Source organism: Oreochromis niloticus, linkage group LG20 (genome assembly GCF_001858045.2).
Source record: "Oreochromis niloticus isolate F11D_XX linkage group LG20, O_niloticus_UMD_NMBU, whole genome shotgun sequence".
Taxonomy (NCBI): Eukaryota; Metazoa; Chordata; class Actinopteri; order Cichliformes; family Cichlidae; genus Oreochromis; species Oreochromis niloticus.
Genome location: NC_031984.2, coordinates 4,839,901 through 4,862,187, shown reverse-complemented (window position 1 = coordinate 4,862,187; position 22,287 = coordinate 4,839,901). Strand labels below are relative to the sequence as shown.

Genomic DNA, 22,287 nt, shown 5'->3' with positions numbered 1-22,287 from the left:
TAATTAGAGGGATTAACTATTGTAGTATCAAAAAAACATTAATATCGAATAATCAAAAATTCAGTATAACAGTGCTTTAGGCTCGACCTGTTCATCAATAAATAATAAAATATTCAGTGAGTGAACTTTATTCACATGATGAACTTGAGTGGCATCCCACTATTGATCCATAACTTTAAAATGATGTTGGCACCCTTTGCAGCTATAACAGTTTCAACTCTTCTGGGAAGCTTTTTCACAAGGTTTTGGAGTGTTTATGTGAATTTTTGACCATCATTCCAGAAAAACATTAGTGAGGTCAGACACTGATGCAGGACGAGCAGGCCTGGTTCCATCTCCGCTTCAACTGTTCTGGTGGGTTGAGGTCAGGACTCTGTGCAGGCCAGTCATATTCCTCCACACCAAACTCTCTCACCCATGTCTTTATGGACCTTGCTTTGTTCACTGGTGCGCAGACATGTTGGAACAGGACCGCCAGACTTGTCCATTGCTAGATGGAGAAAAGTGATTCATCACTCCAGAGAACATGTCTCCACTGCGCTAGAGTCCAGTGTGCTTTACTCACTGCATCATACCCGCTGATGTAAGGCTTAGGTGCAGCTGCTCAGCCATAGAAACCCATTCCATACGCACGTTTCTTGAGCTAATCTGAGGGCAAATAGGAGTTTGGACGTCTGTAGTGACTGACTCTGCACCTAGTTGGTACCTGCTGACCCCGTTCTGTGATTTTACGTGGCCTACCACTTCATGGGTGGGTTGCTGTTGTTCAAAAATCGCTTTTACTTTGATATAATACCGCTATCAGCTGACTGGAGTATTTAGTAGAAACAAAATTTCATGACCAGACTTGTTGCACAGGTGGCATCCTATCACAGTACCACGTTGGAATTCACCGAGCTCAGAGCGAGCTGTTCTTTCACGAATGTTTGTCGAAGCAGTCTGCATGCCTGGGTGCTTGATTTTATACACCTCTGGTCCTCGAAGTGACTGGAACACATCAGAATCTGAGCAATGTTTCCTGCAACCCGATGAATTTATGCCACAAAGAATTAAGGTAGCACCAAAGACAAAAGGAGGTCCAAATACAAAGCACTATATAGAAGTATTGGTATAAAAGTAGCTGTCCATTTACCAAGTATCTATTTAAGCGTCTAGCACAGGGGTGGGCAATCTCAGTCCACGAGGGCCGGTGTCCCTGCAGGTTTTAGATGTGTCCTCGAACCAACACAGCTGATTTAAATGGCTAAATTAGCTCCTCAACATGTCCTGAAGTTCTCCAGAGGCCTGGTAACGAACTAATCATATGATTCAGGTGTGTTGACCCAAGGTGAGATCTAAAACCTGCAGGGACACCGGCCCTCGTGGACTGAGATTGCCCACCCCTGGTCTAGCACAGAGGTAGGCAACTCCAGGCCTCGAGTGCCGGTGTCTTGCAGGTTTTAGATCTCACCCTGAATCAAATGATTAGTTCATTACCAGGGTTCTGGAGAACTTCAAGACATGTTGAGGAGAACATTTAGCAATTTGAATCAGCTGTGTTGGATCAAGGACACATCTAAAACCTGCAGGACACCGGCGCTCGAGGCCTGGAGTTGCCTATCCCTGATCTAGCATGTGCATTTCCCATATAGTGTCCTTTTCTTCCCCGTTTCATTTCCCCTTCATTTGCTCACTCCTCTGTATAAAGACACAAAATCAGACTGACATGAGTTTGTCGTTTATTGAAACTTTCCATTGAATAAACACAGCAGGGGGAAATTGGGTTGGGGATGTCTCCATAGCAACAAGTCACACACATCATCACTGTCAACACCATCGCCATGGTTACTGATGCCGAGTAGAATATTGTGACACAAGAGGACACATCACAGAGGTGGAGAAGAGGATGATGAAGAATAAAGAGGGAGGGTAAAACAAAAACAAGGAAAGAAAAGTGAATGGAGGGGAAATAAAAGCATAAAAGATGAGAAAAAGGCTAAAAAGAGCAAATGAAGTGGTATGGACAGGTAATGGTCTCACACACACAAACACACACGCGCACACACACAGGAAACAGGAAGTAGAATCACACTGATCTTCAGATACTGAACGACACGAGCAGTAAACACGTCACCATGCTGGAGGAAGATACCGACGCTAAAAACAGCTTCACTTTCAAGAAAAACAACCCAAGAAGAAGAAGAGGAAGAAGCATCACTTTTTTATAGACCCAGAACTTTCCAGAAAGACTCGATTGGCTGACAGAAGACAAATTAAAATAAATGTAAAAAACAATTGCAACACTCCAAAGTAGCTCGCTGACAGAAGCGTCCATCTGAAGATTTAAGCCAATAACTGAGATCTACATGCAAGTCATGGGGGAATCTTAACTGAATTTTGTGCTCTGAATTTTCATATCGCCACCATTTAGAATGGGAAAAGTGAGTTTCCAAGTGGGGAAATTTACCCCCATCAAGGTGGAAAAACTCCAAGAAACCAGTCATCTAAAATTTTGGTCTGCCATTGAGTTGTTGATGCCACAAATGTAGACTCATAGCACAACTTGTATCAGGGTGTAATCATTAGCCGCTGTCCGCATAGAGACCATGTCCAGGTAAAGATATTTATCTTATACTGGAAACAGCTGTTGCTTAAAACCTCTGATCATCCTAAAAGCTTGTGAACAAAGCAAAGTCAGAAGCTTTGCACAAGTCAGTCCAAATAATTATCCCATATTTAGTCTTCTGTTCATTTGTCTCTCTTTAGGCTCCCCGCCCCCACAAGCCCACCTTCACTTTCTAATTGGTTTAAATCTGGAAGCCCTTTGATGGGCAGTGAACTGTACTGCCTGCTCCTGGTGGGCGTTTCCACGGCATCCTAGCAGTACATCGAAATCATCAGATTGGTCTTAGCCGAGTTTAGACCCAAAGTAGAAGCCAGTAGAATCAGATCTGGCTTAGTTTTAGTGGCGGCGATCGTCCAGATGGATGTTTCTGCAGCTGGAATGTAACACACAGCAGATCGAAGCTCGGCTGAGCCCATTAAACACACAAACTGTGCAAACTGTAATGAGGAGGGGCCATTTTGGATCCAGTTTCCACCCGGCGTCACTGTGATGCTGTAGGCCGGACTGGGTTTTACTACGTGCCCAGATTGACATCACTTCCTGTTTGATATTTACATGCAGCGGGGAGGTGATGTTGGCAGACGCTCTGTTAGTTTGTTTAATGTGGTTCTCATTTTGGTTTAAATCTGGTTTTCATTGGATTTTTCTCAGTGTGGACCCAGTCTCAACAGCTTCACGATTGGCTGGTGTGAATCTGGTTTGCTGATGTAAGGAGGCGGGGCATAAAACTTTGGGCAGGGCAGATCAATAGGAAACAAGAAACATTTCAGTCTATATTATATATCTGTTCAAAGTGATATCTATACAACACAAACATACATTCTCTCCACAGATTAATTAATATGAATAACTCTTATCAACATCGTCACTGGTTTCAGGTTTCTATTCGTCACCGATGTCTTGGTGGATTCTTCAAGTTGTGGATTTATTATCTATAACTCTCTTTTTTAATCATTTACACATCAATTCATTGTAGTGAACATCTAACCCCCCCTTTCCCCTCATCCCTCCCCCACCCCACCCGTTAACTTTGCAGCCAGGAGTGTCACATTGTGGGTTGGTTGCAGGCGACCCACTGTTGGTTCACTCCGACTCGTCCTGTGAAGGAAAGACAAATGGAAAAAATTCCGATTAAATAAATAAAAAAAAAGCTGCTGGCTTTTTTCAAATGACCTTCATTCACCGACGAGTCTTTTTGAAAAAGCAACATTAACCTCGAGTTTAATGTTTTGTGTCAGCGACTAAAAACTAATCCTCATCCTGGAGAAACCAGAAACAAAAATACAATATTTAATCTTTTAAAATTTACAGTCAAATCCCTAAAAATAGCGAGGATGACATCTTAGTCCCCCTATAGAGCCCCAAACATTTCACAACATTCCTACGCATGAATATGAAGCTTTACCTTCATGATTGTTTGATCAAATTCATTCAAGAAATGCACAGCAGATGAGCACAGTATTAGCTCACATATTTAAAGATGTGAAAAAACATTCTGATAGAGGTCCTTGGGTTTGGTTAATTGGCAAAACTGCAATTCCATTAATGGCCACTTGAGGCAGACTCCAAAAATCAGCCAATCCCCAGAGACTGCTGTGTTAAAGTGTCCGGCTTCACAACAATAAAATAAAAATAAAGTAAAAATCATGTTTAGAGCCTGATACAAAGCCTGAGCATTCATTAAATATATTTTTGGATATTGTGATAGAACAGTGGGGAGCAGACAGGAAATCTAGGAGAAAAATGAGGGGGAAGATGAACAGTAAGTGGCCTTTAGGTGGATTCCACTCTGGACCTTTGTATTAGCCTTATGGCGTATGGGTTACCTATTCAACCTGGTAAACTAAACTGGGACCCTCTTGTATTTTTAATTAAACTGAGAAATATGATGGCTCGATGTGAGCGCCATCAAGAGGTTTGCTCTTCAGTTTTGGTGAGTGAAATTCTAGTGTTTTATTAGCCTGTTAATAATTGGAAGATATCTGTGTGCATGCTTTGCACCTAGCTGGTATCGTGATACTCCAACCTCAGTTTTAAATATGGAAACTTCTGACTCCAAGAAACAGAGATTCTAGGGACCAACATACTAAAAGTGATGCTCCAAATTGAACTTTCAACTTAAATACAGCAAGGAGGCACTTGACAAAGCCTCCATAATCTCACCTTCTTCCTGTCAGCTCACATCTGGTTGGAGAAGGAGGTGGGCGCCCCCTGCTGGCCATAGCCCTGACCATACTGCGCTTCCTGGATGACAAATGAATAAATAAATAAATAAATAAATACATAGGATGAATTCAGCCTGCAATTCAGTTTTCTTGATTAATGATCACTTATAAAATGTCAGACTCAGAGACTAAAATTCAATCTACAGTCATGGGCAGCAAATTGTTTCTGTTTTAAACAATTATCATATACATTAATTATCACATATAATGTAATTAACTGACCAATCATCTGAATAGCAGATGTTACAGATGTCTGCTCTGATCAAACAGGTCATCAGGAGATGAATTATGTTTCAACCAAAATTACATCACCGAGTCACAAAGCTTCAGCTAAGCTCTTCCCTTGAGGTTCCAGGTTTGACATTACCAGCATCATCAGTGCGTCTGCTCACCTGGTTGTATCCCTGCTGGCTGTAGTCAGGTTGGTAGCCTCCCTGGTTGCTGGCATACGGGTCTTGCTCATAGGCTCCCTGCTGGGCGTAGGCATCAGGTGCGGCAGGCTTGGCCTGAGGAGGCGGAGCCCGCATGAAGGGAGCAATGATGCCCGTCTCCTTAAAGACGAACCAGAGGTTGCCAACCCACAGGACCAGGTTAATGAAACCAAATGCCTGCAAGAGGAGAGGGTGAGGGTTATCACGTCATTCTCTGTTACTAAATTCAGATTCTGATAGAAGTGCCAAGAGCCGCACTTCCTCCAGTGGCCACTTCTTCAAAACCTAGTCAATCCCAATAGACTCCCATGTTAAAATAGCTTATAACTTTGCAGTTGAATGCATCAATATTTTTTTTATATAGCACCGATTCACAACAGTCACCTCAAGGTGCTTCAAGGCAAAAAACCTACAATATTAGAAACCCCAAAAGACAGACGACCTACTGTGAGCAAGCACTTGGCCACTTGGCAACAGCAGGAAGGAAAAACTCCCTTTTGACAGGAAGAATCCTCTGGCAGAACGATAGAGGGCCACGACAGCTTGGGAGTGAGAAGAGGCATGCAGGACAAAAGACACAAATTCACCTGTTATAGGTGAATGGGGATAACTCCGCCATTTAAAGTGTATTATGGCTTTAAGTTTTGCATTATTGGGGTTGAGGCCTCACTGAGTGACTAAATACAGCAAATACAGTCTTCAGTGCTTTAAGAGGTTCTTTTAGCTCCAAGAGGTTCCCAAATCCACCCTCATTTGATAAAGAACTGATTTTATTTTCTTTTTTTTTAATGCCAGATGCCGTTCCTGACAGTCTTCTCAGGGATTCAGGCGAACGTGTTAACCGCTAAACCGTGGAGCCACATTTCAGATGCAGAAATAGTTGTGCCTAAAGGTTTCTACCATCCAAAGTACAAACAATAACTGAAAATGAACTGTCTTCATTAGCTTAAGTTAGCATCTCAGTTAATAAAAATAAATCATGGAGGCACCTTAAAATTTAGGGGCATGTAATTTTTTTTTATTTTTTAATCTTCACGTATTTAGGTTACAGTAACAGGGAGGAGGGTTGATGGTGAAGATGAAAAGAACAGGATCAAAATCAACATCCTGTCTCACGATCAATCGTCTAAAGCAACCAACAGTGCACAAGATAGGTGAAGAGGAGCCCAGGCAGGGTGAAGCAGGCGGAGACGAGTGTCAGGGGTGATTTGTGACAGAAGGGGAGGTTTACAAGATGGTAATCACACCTGGTATACTGTATGGTTTGGAGACAGTGGCACTGACAACAAGACAGGAGGTGGAGCTGGGTGTGACCAAGATTAGAAATGAGTCCATCAGAGGGACGGCTCAGGTCGAGCAGTTTGGAGACAAAGTCAGAGAGGCAAGCTGAGAGGGTTTGGGCATGCACACTGATCGACTGGACACAGGATTTTTAAGATGGAGCTGCTAGGTAGGAGGAAAAGAGGACGACCTCAGAGAAGATGTATGGTTCTAGTGAAAGAGGACATGCAGAGGGTTGATGTGACGGAGCAGGAGGAGGATGCTATGGATAGGGTGAGATGGAGGAAGATAATCCACTAAAGCGAAAGGTAGAAAGGAAGAGCAGGAAAAGAAGGAGCACAACAAAGTGAGTGCCCCGTCAGCAGTTACTTTATCAGTACAAAAACAGCCAAGTGTCAAATCTGTCTTTAAGACAGAATTAAACATTTATGTCTGTTTCATTTCTAGTGTGTATTGTTTGTTGTTTTGGCCATGCCCACCCTGACGCTCATTACCTGTCGAGTTAATAACACGACTAGTCGTTGTAAAGCCGTGGCTGTGTGATTTACTTCTTTGCGTTCTTTTTTTGCTCTCCTTGTGTTGCACTCCGGCTCTAGGCCGGTGTGTAACAGGCGCCGTCACTTTGGAGATGGTCCCGAGAGTCTCTTACCTACTCTGTCATCAGGCGAGTCGTCAGGGTCACACCTTGGCTCATGTGAAAGAAGTCCAGTTTCTTTTTACTCGAGTGCTTAAGACTCTCATGCCCTGGATGACTGAGACCCCACAGACATTTCTCAGTAATATACTGTGCTTTAAAGGGGCCAGTACTGACATTCTAGTGTTGTAGTATCCATGAACTTCTCAGAGTTTCTCCGTCCTATGACAAGACAAGATGTGCTCAGGCCCAGTGAAAATCTTACCACAGAGGTGTTCAATCCAGACATAACCGGGTCGTGGACTTCACGGCAGCTGTTCTCATCCTCTTTACAGGCGGGGATCATAGTGATGACTTCATCCGGGTTGGTCGCAGTCTTTACGTCAGACAGACCTTTGGCCCAGGCTGCCGAACTCACCAGCCACATGAAGGCAAACACTCCGGTGACTCCCAGGTCCTGAAACGGCACAAAGACAGAGTTAGGGAGGTTTTTCAGAGGTCAACTGGGAAGTTGGGTGGCTGTACTTACGATCAGTGGGCCCTTGTTGTTCTCCTTGTACTTGTCAAAGAAGAAGACGTAAATGCTGAGAGCCGCCGTAGAGTACAGGAAGGCGAAGACGCCGATGGTGACAAAGAATTCGGCCGAGGAGGAGTAGTCACCAACCAGGAAAATCGGTTCTTTATTCTCAGACTTACAGGTGGGGGCATTAAAATACTCCTGGTGAAGTCTGACAGAGGAGTTTAAAGTTAGTGAAGGTGAAGATAAAGTGAAGTTGGCAAGAAATACAACATTTGGTTCAGACTTTGGTGACCAACAAGAACTAATACACAGTTAATAACTTTAGAGCTCCGACAGTCACACCATCTGGTCAAAACACCCCTCAAAGCTTTGGACCCAGGGGTCCTGCCTGAGGAGCATTTATAAATAAAATTGAGCTGAAAGAAGTTTAAATATTTAAATTTTTATTTAATATTTTTTAGCTTCAGAGTTTATGGCGTCTGTGCGTGTTCTGACCTGAAGGGATACTCAAACTCCACCTCTATTTTCAGGTCGCTCTGCGTCCGGTTCTTGCACTCCACCGCAATCTTGAACATCCCGGAATAACTGCCACAGGTGGAGAAGGCAAAGATGGCGAAGAACTGGGGGAGGAAGAAGGAGGAGCAACAACACATCACAAGCATTACTCGCACCAGTGGTATCCTCCTGTATGTGGCATAGCACAGCATTTTCATCTGACTCCTAAAGTTGTTCCAGGTTCTAATTTCCATTTCCTTTTATTCTGACCAAAATCCAAAACACTGATGTATTCATGGTTTTACACAGAGGTCACTCTTTTTGACTCAACAGACTAGAAAAAAAAAAAATCATGATTATATCACAAAGAGACTGAAGACTTATTTGCCTCCAATAGGAGAAGCTGTGTTTTTGTAGAGGAGGTTATTTAGGTTCATTAGGACAGCAAGACTTAATTAATTTTTTATTAATTAAACCAGCTGTGGCTCAGCTGGTAGAGCAGATCAGCTACTGATCGGAAGGTTGGTGGTTCGATCCTTGGCTTCCCTAGTCTGCATGCCAAATATCCTTGGGCAAGATACTAACCCCAAGTTGCCCTCCGATGCATTCATCGGAGTATGAATGTGTGTGAATGTAGTTTACATTGCACTTGAGTTTAGAAGTGCTTGTATGAGTGGGTGTGAATGGGTGAATGAGGCATGTTGTATAGAGCGCTTTGAGTACTCCGGGAGAGTAGAAAAGCGCTATATAAGAATCAGTCCATTTACCATTTACCACTTAAATTCAGCACTTGCAGGCAGACTTCTACAATTGCTCAAATATTGCACTGAATTTAGCAACACTAAACTGTTACATGCATTTATAGACTCGCTTTAGGATGAAGAAACTGACATGATTGTGTCACCTGACCTTTGACCTGCAAACAGCATCCTGAGTAAAAACAATTTTCCATGGACGTGACCTTCCTGTGGCTAAAAATCGCTGCTATTTAAAAAATAAAAAAAATGTGTGTGTATCTATCTATCTATCTATCTATCTATCTATCAGCTGGATAGCGTAGTGGTTAGACTACACGCCTTTGGAGCAGAGGATCGCAAGTTCGACTATGCCCCTATGACCCCCTATGCTAAGTGAGCCTACCGCAGACATGAGCGAGACAGATAAATATGAAGGCATGCCGGCTCGGACGTCGCCCGGATCAACAAGGTCCGCGTCAGGTCCTGAGGAACCAGGGCACCCTGACGACAAGTGGGCTACTGGAACAAGAAGGCATCGGTGGGCAAGAGACGAAAATAGGGCATTGTTGGAATGCTACTACGCAAGTAACCCTGGCGGAAGGGGTTACATGAATAGGATGAGGGACCTATCGATTCTTCGATACCCAACATCCACAATGACGGCGAAACATCCACAATAACGGCGAAACAGCCACAACCCTCCATGGAGAAGGAGGCTAGAGGGCAAGATCAAAGTAGCACGAAGGGAGGTTAGCCAAGTAACGGAGTTGCAGAAAATGCATGACAAAGAAGGTGCATAAGAAATACAGCAAGCTGTCCATACCTGAGGCCTTGGAAACTGCCAAGCAAAGACTCACAGCCTTGGCCAGCCGCTTGAGGAGGTACACCTTCGGCTGAGGAGGTGTACGGAAATTATACAGCAATGACATTGGAATGTCGTTCGGACTGGAGAAGTATAGTCGGATGGTAACAAAGAGAGGGAAGGTAGTCAGAACTGAGGGGATTGAACTACCAGAAGGCAGGAGAATAAACCAGCTGTTCTCCACAGAACCAGCAAAGGTGTACTCTCAGTGGCAAGGGAACAATAAGAGAACAGCACCACCAAGGCTGGAGACGGAGCAATACTGGAAGAGCATATGGGAGAAGGACGCAACCCATAACGGCAATGCTCAGTGGCTAGTGGATCTGAGGGCAGACCATAGCGACCTCCCTGAACAGGGTCCAGTAACCATCACAGTGGCAGGGCCCGACATGGTTCACGCCTACTGGCTGAAGAAGCTGACTGCACTCCACGAGCGTCTGGCAGCACAAATGAACCAGCTGCTAGTTGACGAGAGACACCCGGAATGGCTAACCGAAGGTCGGACGGTCCTGATCCCCAAGGACCCCAAGAAGGGACCGGTCCCATCCAACTACCGACCAATAACCTGCCTCAGTACTACATGGAAGCTCCTGTCAGGCATCATATCGGCTAAGATGAACAGGCACATGGGTCAATACATGAGCGGATTGGCAAGAATACAAGAGGCGCAAAACACCAGCTACTGGTAGACAGAACAGTCGGACGAGACTGCAAGACCAGGCTGACCAACCTGTGCACTGCCTGGATTGATTACAAGAATGGGGATGTGGCGTACAACACTAGAGGCCAACTCCCAAGCCCATAGCACAAGTCACCATCAAGTGCGGGATCTACCAAGGAGATGCTCTGTCCCCACTGCTGTTCTGCATAGGCCTGAACCCCCTCAGTGAGATCATTAACAAGACTGGCTACGGATACCGACTACGGAACGGAGCAGTTGTCAGCCACCTCCTGTACATGGATGACATCAAGCTGTATGCCAAGAGTGAACGAGACATCGATTCACTGATACACACTACCAGGCTATACAGCAATGACATTGGAATGTCGTTCGGACTGGAGAAGTGTAGTCGGATGGTAACAAAGAGAGGGAAGGTAGTCAGAACTGAGGGGATTGAACTACCAGAAGGCAACATTGCAGACATAGAGTACAGTTACAAGTACCTGGGGATCCCGCAGGCGAATGGGAACCATGAAGAGGCAGCTAGGAAAGCTGCAACCACCAAATACCTGCAGAGGGTCAGGCAAGTCCTGAGGAGTCAGCTGAACGGTAAGAACAAGATCCGGACCATCAACACCTACGCCCTGCCCATGATCAGGTACCCTGCTGGGGTAATAGGCTGGCCAAAAGAGGAGATAAAAGCCACCGACATAAAGACAAGAAAGCTCCTTACCATGCATGGAGGGTTTCACCCCAAGTCCAGCACCCTGAGGCTGTACGCTAAGCGGAAGGAAGGGGGCCGGGGACTGGTGAGCGTCAGCACCACAGTACAGGATGAGACAACGAACATCCAAGAATACATTGGGAAGATGGCCCCAACTGACCGAGTGCTCAGTGAATACCTCAGGCAGCAGAAACCCAAGAAAGAGGAGGAAGGCGAGGAACCATCATGGAAGGACAGGCCCCTGCACGGTATGTACCACCGGCAGATAGAGGAGGTGGCTGATATCCAGAAATCCTACCAGTGGCTGGACAAAGCTGGACTGAAAGACAGCACAGAGGCACCAATCATGGCAGCACAAGAACAAGCTCTGAGTACAAGATCCATAGAGGCTGGGGTCTATCACACCAGGCAAGACCCCAGGTGCAGGCTGTGTAAAGATGCCCCAGAGACAATCCAGCACATAACAGCAGAGTGCAAGATACTAGCAGGCAAGGCATACATGGAACGCCATAACCAAGTGGCCGGCATAGTGTACAGGAACATCTGTGCCGAGTATAACCTGGAAGTCCCGAGGTCAAAATGGGAGACGCCCCCAAGGGTGATGGAGAATGACCGAGCTAAGATCCTGTGGGATTTCCAGATACAGACGGACAAAATGGTGGTAGCTAACCAACCGGACATAGTGGTGGTAGACAAAGAGAAGAAGACGGCCGTAGTGATCGATGTAGCGGATGACAGCAATATCAGGAAGAAGGAACACGAGAAGCTGGAGAAATACCAAGGGCTCAGAGAAGAACTTGAGAGGATGTGGAGGGTGAAGGTAACGGTGGTCCCCGTGGTAATCGGAGCACTAGGTGCGGTGACTCCCAAGCTAGGCGAGTGGCTCCAGCAGATCCCGGGAACAACATCGGAGATTTCTGTCCAGAAGAGCGCAGTCCTGGGAACAGCTAAGATACTGCGCAGGACCCTCAGGCTCCCAGGCCTCTGGTAGAGGACCCGAGCTTGAAGGATAAACCGCCCGCAGGGGCGAGCTGGGTGGGGTTTTTTTTTATGCAGTTCTGCTGAAGCAGAGGAGGTGCTGGCTCCTGCAGGATGACTCATCATCACGTCTATGTTTAGTGACTCTGTGCGAAGCTTTGCATATCAGACAGGAACCGAACCAACAACCGCCTCGGCCTCACAGAGCTGTACACACCGACTTCGGCGGCCTGATGAAAACAGGCTTCACGTCGAGTCAGCGGGAGGAACTTGGTGACGTTTTTATGTGTGATGTCACCGATTTCCCCACCTGCTTCATTAAGATGTTCGCAGCCTTGCGTGATTTACATGCAGGAAGATCCGGAAGACTTATTTTCATCGTCTTGTATCCAGGAGTCAAAGTTTAAAGTCCTGTATGTATAATATGATGTGGTTTGTAAGGAGGTCTGCAGTTTTTACTAGTTTTTATTTTTTTTAATTTCCAAACCCCTTATAGTCCCCTGACCCCCGACCTTCCAATCATGGGTCGACCACTCTACCTACTGAGCTATCCCTGCCCCTGTGATTGGGGGCAGGGAGAGGGATTTAGTGATTGTTCTGCTTTTACCTGCTGATAACTAAAAACCGGACACTCAGCACACCTACTTTGAACCAGGGTAGATATGTTACTGTGCAAAAGAAAGTGCAAAAAACAAAAACAAGTGTGCACATCTAAGAAGAAACAAGCTTGATACCAGACCATTGTCGGAACAAATTGTTGCCAAAAAGGTCCCACTAGTGATCCCGCTTTGCCACTAGTGTCACAACTGGAGTCCCAAAAAGTGTCCCTGCTTTTCTACAGCTGTTGCCACATCTGTAGAGACCAGCTGTGATGCTCTTCTAGCCAACACTCAGACACATGTGTGAGGACCAGCAGTGAGGCTCAAACAGCCGAGTCTTTGATGAACCGCTGCTTCGACTGTCCCCATTTTCCCATAAATTTGCTATAAAACATCCACACAATTATGAAAATTCACACTTGGTCTTCGCAAGGAGGCTGCATGAGCCCACATTCCCACTGCCAAGCAGGGATTGGGCCGTCTGACTGTGACCATCTGCTCAGTCAGTGTGTGGGTGTGCGATATTTAATACCATACATACAGTACTGAGAGCTGAAGCTGTTACATCACTTCCCATCCAGCCTTCGGCATCTCAGTGGAATTTGTGAATAAGCCATTTCCTTGTTCTCTGAAGGTTAAGAAAACCTTTTATGTTTTCAGACTTGTTTTATAGAGTTGATCTGACCATGTAATGCGACATATATATGAAGTTAAGTCAACATTCGCCCTGTCAGTGTGTGAAGGTCAGCCTGGACTGAGATTTAGCAGGATTTTTTTTTTTTGGACGTCCATCTAACTAAACGCTCACATTTAATCTGAGGTATTGAGTCACACTGGCTGAGACCGCCCATGTTTTGTTCCCCATTTCTCTTGGTGAAGCATACAGTGATCTCCACAGACTGCACTTTCAACAGGATCTGTAATCACTGATGAAGCTATCAGTGTCAGAGCTCTCCTATCTGCTAATTAAATCATTAAGACAACCTATCTCAGGGCACTGTGTCTATACTTGTTTTCAATCTTCGCAGATGTCTGTACCTGAGACCCTCTGTTATCAATGTGAGATGTCAAAACTGTTACATACAACACATGAACATCGCTGCTGCTAAAAATATGATCATATTATAAACAAAGAACCACGACCAGGGATTCTTTTGACGAGTCTGGTGTGAAAATGTAAATAAAAGGAGGCTAAGGAGCTTGGGAAGGAAAAGGGTCTGGACTTCTTTAGGTTGCTTGAAGACGTTTCACCTCTCATCCAAGAAGCTTCTTCAGTTCTAGGGTCAAATGGTGGAGAGTCCCAGATTTAAACCCCGTGGGAGTATGCCCCCCAAAGAGGGACAAAAAGACCACCATTTGACCCTAGAACTGAAGAAGCTTCTTGGAGGAGAGGTGAAACGTCTTCAAGCAACCTAAAGAAGTCCAGACGCTTTTCTTTCCAAGCTCCTTAGACTACGATGACCTGGATGACTGAGAACCTTCACAGACATAAATAAAAGGAGACGTTTCATATGCTAAAGGTTGTTTTGAGCAGATACTTATATCAGATGATGAAATGACTCCTGAAATTTCACTGAAAATTCATTTTAAGTTTTTCCCCCGACAGCGAACAATCATAAATCAGATCAAACAACCAGGGCTTGTTTCTGCTACTGTAACATAGTTCAAACTATGATACATCCCATGATGCTGAAGCTCACTGAGTTTTTTGTAATGAAAACTTTAATACATCTGAAAATTTCATGTGTATATCTCCTGCACCTATGAAGTTATGAGGTCCCAAAAATGTTTGTAAAAACCCTCCAGACTGAGCTGATGTACGAGGTTTTATCCACAACGAAAAACCAAAAGAAGAGCGAGTTGAGCAGAGCCGTACACTCAACATTAAACAGTTTAACTATTGTTGTAATGAATGAAACCACCAAGTTAAATGTTTAGAAAACACCACATACACCGAAGCACAGGGGAAAAAAACCAAACATTTTAAACCACAACAATCTCCCTACAGCGCCCCCTGCTGTGTGGATGCTGGCATCTACAGTTTATTTCAAAATAAAACCAGAAGGTTAGCTCGTTAATAGTAGGAACTGAATCATACCTGCAGTTAGTGAACTTTTAGCAGCTTAAAGGCTACAAACACAGTAATAAAACTGATACAGTATCAAATTTGTATGTTTTATTATATGTTTTTTATTACATGTCATGAATGCGTACTTTAAATATTAACATTAAAGCTGGTCAGCTGTTAAACAGAAGAAAATGATTCGTTCATACATGATCATGGATATGTGTGAATTGTGCTTTCATGTATGGTGAACCATTAAACTCTGATGGTGTATGATGTTTCTGAGCTTTAAACAGGAACATGAGCTCAGCTCCGGGAGTTATACGTCCTTAAAAACTCTGGAGGATACAGTGCATCTGTGCTGTGGTTGCAGGTTTTTGTGGTGCAGCTGTTGGTCTGATGAACTCACCCATTCTAGGACCTTAATGAAGCCCAGAGGAACCTTCAGCACCCTGAACTGACCCTGGGCCACCAGCTGCAGACAGAAAGACACACACTGGTTAATTATGTTCATCGGAGCAGCCTGACGAAAGACGAGCACGCTGATCTCCTGCTGTTCAGGAGCACTTTCACTCAGGGCCAGAACATCATACACAGCAGCATCATTTCTGCTAAATGAAACATTTGGAAGAAAACTTTACAATTTCCCCAAAATATTTCCAAACTTTTCTGTACTTTAAAACCATCCTAGAAAAACAAAAACAAGCAAACCAACATCTACAAAGATGCTAGGTGCAGAGAGGAGGTCAGCGTGGTTTGATGGACTTATTTCTATTAACCATCAACGACATGTTTAGACTTTCTATCGAGAGAAACTTTGAGCTCAACTGTTGTTATCAATAATAATGATTCACTGAGAATATTGGCAACATTAAGAAACATTCCCATCAAACCGAGTCAGCTGACTTAATGAATGATTCAGACTGCAGGTCTAAAATGCAGACAATGGGAGCAGAGAGGAGACTCATGATAATCTCATAATGCAATAAATGACAGAATTTATCTGTAAATAACATTTTTGTATGCATGTTATTCTGTTCACAACCATTTAGGGCACAACTTACAGTAAAATACAATTGGATTAAAAAAAAGTAGTTTCTTTATTGCAATAATCTGAACAGTTTTTCTTATGTTGTAGGAGACACATGGAAACCTCAACACACTATGTAATAGTCCTTCAGTCTTAATGATCCTTGCATGTGTTTCTGGATGCTCAAATGATTTTCTCACCACTTCATTTCAGCTTTAATGAAAAAAGTTGGACTCATTTTCACTTATCGGGAGAAGATTTGTTGTGTGGGGAAATTTTAAAAATGTCAGAGAACAACTTTGTTCTGATTCCAGAGCGTTTCAGGGACGTTATTATACACGCAGGAATGAGTCAAGAAAAACTGGCAAATGCTTTTGGATTGTTTGAAAAATATTTGGAAGAATTCAATGCAGAAATCTTCAGAATGAACAGAATTGGATGTGAATGACTTAATAGATTTATTATGATTTTTGAGACTTTGATAATTATCCAATTACATGAGAACAAATGCATAAAATTCTTTAAACATTGCAAAAATCATTGCCAGATTATCTGAAATCATCACCTCTTTTTCTGGGAACACTTTCATGTTTATTTGGAACAGCTTTTTGGCAACGACTCATTCACTGCTTTGATTCTTCTTCATTTAAAATGAGTTAAAACAAAAGTTGATCTCTTGGGTGAGCATGTACCTAAAGATGAATTATAATTCGTTCAAAGTCACAATCCTTTCACTCTGAATTGAACTTTAAAATCTTCATTTCAGATTTAAATACATATCGAGCACATCTTGCAAACGGACAGCATCATGCACAGTGTTCAAACAAACAGATCTATTCTTCCTCTCAGATTTCAACCTGCTGCTCGGCTCATGGGATAGTCAACACTCGCATAAACGTGCCAAGGATAAGGTATTAAACAGGCTTTAGGGATATTATAGTATTATATTCATTACCAAACATAACTGCAGACGCATTTAAGGCTCAATAAAAGAATAAAAACCAGCAAAAAGTTATTTTTTGTAATCAAATACAGTTAATTTCACTTTATAATGGCACTATTTTAACCCAAAATGACTTATTACTTTAAAATGTTCTGTTTAATAATCAAAGTACTTCTAGTAAATTTTTATTTTATTGTATATTGTGACCTTTCAAAATAAAATACCTTGAGACAAGTGTGGTGAACTGGCACTACTTTATATAAACCCAAAAAAGAGATAGTAAGCTTATTTTATTAGGACTATAACGCTGTCTCTGAGGTTGGTTATGACAGGCCGCCAATCTGATGCAGGACTCAAATGTTGCAGATAACAGTTTAAAGCAGAATAAAAATGCACAAGATCCTCAACCACAAATAGTAATTAATTAAATGCTGATATTTTAAACTGATTAATACTCAGACGGCGCTGAGGTCGACCCAGACTTCTAGGAGTTTTGCACTGGTCTGCCTGAGCAGGCTCATCTCAGGAGGAGTGATGCCAGAATCTGTTGTTAACGTCCAATAAAACCAGCCAGCAGAGCTGAAATGATTGGTTACTGACAGTGACTCTGACAGTAGGAGGGAACATCGTTCAGTTGTTACCCTTCACAGTTAAACTAGAACTTTAGGGAATAAAGGTATTCCCTTTTCAGTATTTGTTTACATTCAAAAGAAGCTACAGGAACAGTCAGTAAACACATGAATCTCATGGATAACTGACTGACACGCTTCACTGTTAGAGACGGGAATTTGTTCCGTCTCCATTGGTGACGTGCGGTACGGGAAGCTCCACAGAGGACTGAGCCGTCTCCATTCCTGTTCACCTCGTACCTGTGACATCAGAGCTGAATAAACTGATCAGGAAGGCGGGCTCTGTGATTGGCTGCAGAGTGGACACATTTATCCATCAACTGCTGAGGTAGCAGACAAACCACCGATTTAATTTTAAAAATTGATGCACAGCACAGTAATTTAGTCTCCTGGCAATGTGCCACTCTCCACCATGTTGTGAAGTTTTCTGCTTGGCAGTTTGTGCGTTCCTGCTGAAACACCAGCACCATTTAAACGGCAACTTTAAAATAAAATGGCTTCTCAAACTAGAGTCTGTTCGTGCCACCAGACCAGAATCCCAACCTTTTGCACACCTACAGGTCATATTTTAATTCCCGACTTTGCTTCCCTTCAGGTAAAAACATTTCCATCTTTCATTATTTTACAGACGTTCCCCATCCAACACAGTCCACAGATCAGTGTTCCCAAAGGCTGTGGCACATGGGTGAGCCTCGGGACTGTGTCAGACATTACAACATCTGTATAAAATATTGGCAACCACCAGTGCTACCCCTCAGCCTCCTAATAGACACAGCTACGGTACCAATTTCAAAATCCTACGTGGCCTTGATCTCAAGTTTTCACAAGATTTTCAGAAGCTTACTCTGACCTTAAGGTCGAGGTCACCGAGACTCGAACTCATGAATGGTTGTTAGTAAATGGGCTGCTATGTTGCCTCGTCCTCGAGTTATTGCATTCACAAACTTAGGTTTCCACGCTGCTCGCCTGTCAGCGAGACGGCAACGCCCCTTCAGCCTTTTATGGCCGAGGGGTAAAAAGGTCACAAGCTCAGAGGAGGATAATCAGATACTGCAGCCATGCAATCTGCAGTGCCTTCATCTGACCATGTAATCAAGAGGAGAGCTGAAAATATTCCAGATATGATATGAAAACCATTTCCCATAAATATGAAATGAGCCTCAAAATTTTGGACAACGTGCTTGAAAACCACCTCCACAAACAATACTGCACTCCTTTAAGATCTAAAATAGACTGCGCAGGATCATAGCCACGGGTTTTTGGACTCATTTGTAGCCATCTGGTTTCAGATGGAAAGTGTTTGCTTTCTAGGATGTGGTTAACAATGCGCAAAGCTATTTTATTTTATTTTTTCCAACCTCAAAACAAGATATTTTGTGTCAAAAACAATTGTGAAAACGGTGAACATACACATCCTTCAGCCTTTACCCTTCCTCACCTGGAGACATTCTTCTTCTTCTTCTGAAGCACGTCACAGCACGCTGAAAAAAGACTAGTGTACTGCTAGGCTGTTAAATTTAATGCACTAGGAGTACGAATGTGTTTTTAAACCACCATCATGTCAAACATGCTGTGATGGGCCCGGAAGGTAACTCTGCTTTACTGGCAACAAAAAAAAAAAAAAAAAAAAGGAGCATCAGCTAGAAATGTGTGAAACTTGACATCTGTACAAGCTGCTGTGGTCTGTAATAAAAAGCATTTCTGAGCCCCTGAGTTTTTATTTTGTGCATTGTGTGAATATTAAAACATTAAAGGGGACCCGTTTTTTTCCTCATGTCCAACGCCATATTTTTATTGGTGGACACTAGTAGAGTGACTGTGCAAGATTCACAGTTTACAATGGTCCTTTTATGAGAAACAATCCAGCTTTATGTGTCTCCCCTTTGACCAAAACAGAATATTTGGGCCTCTGTGCTGGCAGCCAGAGCAGACCGTATCAGGGATTTCCCCTCTTTATGATACAAACAAGCCAAGAGCAGAAAAAAAAGCCCTCACACCAAGCTTCTCCTTCACAGAGATCATCACATATGCTCAGCTTTGGCCATATTTAATCTGACCACCCAGAAGTGTAACATTTATATATGAAAGAATCAGGAAAAGCAAATGTGTCAGTTATATTTTTACATTAAAATATATTCTGGGAACAGAAATAGAGGATTTTCTGGTTTTAATTGGTTCGTTTTAGCCACCACGAGTCCATAAAACATATTAAAGACGAAACGAGCAGCAACATCTGTAACACTTGTAAAAATGCTGCCCCCTGGTGGTGGACGTTATAATTAAATTCTGCAGAGGGAAACTACAAAAACTGCTTTTAAATGGAGGTATGTAAAAATCTGGAGTTTGTTATGGAGCGTAACACAGTACACTCGGATATGACATCATTAATTAAATGTAAGTGATCAAAGAGGCCGACAGAAGCCAGCTTTGGACTGAAATCAAGTTTGATTGACACAAAATACTTTTCATCAGCTTTCCTGGGCTTTTTTTCTCCTCTGTAGTTTAAAACAGTAAAAATAAAGCGGCTGTGAAACAACAGCTGGATATGAAATATCGGGCTGTGATATAAACTAACGGCGAAGCGATGCTGGCTTGTCTCTCGGTCTCCATCTTAAAAGGTAGCTGATGAAGAAGAGGAGGAGAAGGGGTAGGACGAAGAGGAGGAGGACCTGAATCATCTGGGTGAACCCGCTTAGACCCGGGTTAAATAACGCGGATCAGGTAGAAGGAAAACGGCGAGAGAAAAACAGATCCAGGCAGACCCGCAACATCATCAGCATCAGCATCCCGAGCAGAGAGGACGCCCTCCCCCTCCCCCTCCTCCCCGGCTGCCATTTTACAAGCCCAGACACACACACACACACACACGCACGCACGCACACAAACAAACATAAACACATCATTTCATCACGAGCGCACGGGGCTGCTGACATTTTCATGTTTATGCGTTTTTGTTTCGGGCCTCCTGCAGACACCGTGGCGCGAGGATGGAAACCCCAGACAGCAGCTCCTGTTTCCAAACCTCCCGCAGTCCGCCTCACATCCCCCCTCCCCCTCACACACACACACAGTGGCACAAACACACAAACATATGGACCACCATGAAGAACCGAGCCCGGTCTGGAGAGCCTCTCCCTCCGTCTCTCCCTGTCCTCCTCCCGGGCATCCTCCGCCAGCTGTCGGAGCCGCCTCCTGCGGCCGACACGGAGATGCTTCACCGGGAGGCAAAATGCAAACAGATTCCGAACCGAAACACGAACACAACCCGAACCCACAATTGATCAACCCGCAGCAGACAGGTGAAATTTTAAAAAAAAAGGCGGATGCGGAGTGTTTGTACCTGATTTACGACGTCCATCCTGCAGAGTGTCGAGAGGACCGAGAAGATCTGGGAGGGGGGAGGCGTGAGGGGGACTGAGTGGAGGGGCCGTGACTGTGTCTGAGTCCACGACATCATTTTATTTACTATTAAAACAACAACAACAAAGAAACATTTCAAATTAAAAAAATAAATAAATATAAATTTAAAAAATAGAATTTTATTTATTTTATTAAATTAAAAATTTAGCTTTTATTTCTTGGGCGGGAGAGGGGGTAATTGCGTCATCACGGTAGTAGGTGGTGGTGACGTGCTTGTGATCATGTGACCTGATACGTGACGTATAAATGTCATCTGTAACGCACATCTGTATTTTACATTAAATCAAAAACCTCAGCTTGTTCATAATTTGATTTAACAGTTAATTCAAATAAACATTTAATGTTTACACAATTTAGGTACCAATATAGTAACAATACACATTTGTAACAGCCTATAAATATAAGTAGATCTTAATCCTGAATCATTCAGTGGCTTTAATTCAATTTTTGTCAAAGTTTAAAGCCTAAATTCTGACAGACATACGTAATGCAGCGGCATTCATCCTGGTCCCTCTGTGCCTGTGGGAGCACTCATGTACAAATTTTCCAAAATGTATCTCTCTCTTTCTCATACACACACACATACACATACATACATATATATATATATATATATACATACCAGGCTGTGTTACAGGCTGTGTTACAGACTATATCTACTTCTGTGTGGACACTGTGGTCCCCAAAAAAACCATTCTGTGCTTCCCCAACAATAAGCCCTGGGTTACCAAAGACATCAAAGCAACCCTGAACAAGAAAAAAAGAGCTTTCAGAAACGGTGACAGAGATCAGCTGAAACTGGTGCAGAAGGAGCTGAAAGCCAAGATTGCAGAGGATAAAGAGTCCTACAGACAGAGGCTGGAAAACAAACTGCAGGAAAACAACACCAGGGAGGTGTGGAATGCAATGCGGGCTATCACTGGCCTGAGACAAAAGAGAGGTGTTGGGATGGATGGGGACGTCGAAAGTGCTAACAACCTAAATCTACACTTCAATAGGTTCGACTGCCCTGCGTCTCCTGTCTCCACACCCAGCTCTTCCCATCTTCTCCTTTCGCCTCCCCCCTCTCCTGCCCCCTCAGACTGTCTCACTCTGTCCCTCTCAGCAGATGACATCAAAAAAGAATTGGGCAGACTCACTCCGGCAAAGCTGCTGGCCCTGATGGTGTCAGTCCCAGGGCCCTCAGGTGCTGTGCTTCCCAGCTGTCTGGAGTTCTACAACAGATCTTCAACATGAGCCTGGAAATGCAGAGAGTCCCATCACTCTGGAAGCAATCCTGCCTGGTTCCTGTCCCTAAAAAGATCAACCCGTCGCCCCCCAGTGACTACAGGCCAGTGGCTCTGACCTCACATGTCATGAAGACGCTGGAGAGACTCATCCTGAAACATCTGCGTCTGCTGGTGGAGCCCTGGCTGGATCCCCTGCAGTTTGCTTATCAACCTCGTATC

General features: G+C 43.8%; 1 protein-coding gene across 1 annotated transcript; it reads right to left on the bottom strand.

Annotated features, from left to right (window-relative positions):
• Positions 1-1,701: 1,701 nt before the first annotated feature.
• Positions 1,702-20,884, bottom strand: LOC100700952 (synaptophysin). The gene is made up of 8 exons (XM_019350120.2): positions 20,760-20,884; positions 15,227-15,292; positions 8,192-8,316; positions 7,706-7,904; positions 7,442-7,633; positions 5,223-5,438; positions 4,769-4,849; positions 1,702-3,703 (listed from the first exon to the last, which is right to left on the bottom strand). Exons 1-7 carry the CDS (start codon positions 20,874-20,876, stop codon positions 4,784-4,786), a joined length of 981 nt encoding a protein of 326 aa, XP_019205665.1. The 5' UTR covers positions 20,877-20,884; the 3' UTR covers positions 1,702-3,703; positions 4,769-4,783.
• Positions 20,885-22,287: the final 1,403 nt, after the last annotated feature.

Bases quoted from the DNA above. Each gene is read 5' to 3' on its own strand.
- LOC100700952 (XM_019350120.2), bottom strand. From the start codon at position 20,876: ATGATGTCGTGGACTCAGACACAGTCACGGCCCCTCCACTCAGTCCCC. The intron at 7,905-8,191 runs GTCAGAACACGC...CTCCTCTGTCAG, and splicing joins GAGTTTGAGTATCCCTTCAG to ACTTCACCAGGAGTATTTTA. The intron at 5,439-7,441 runs GTAAGATTTTCA...CTCCTCTTGCAG, and splicing joins CTGGATTGAACACCTCTGTG to GCATTTGGTTTCATTAACCT.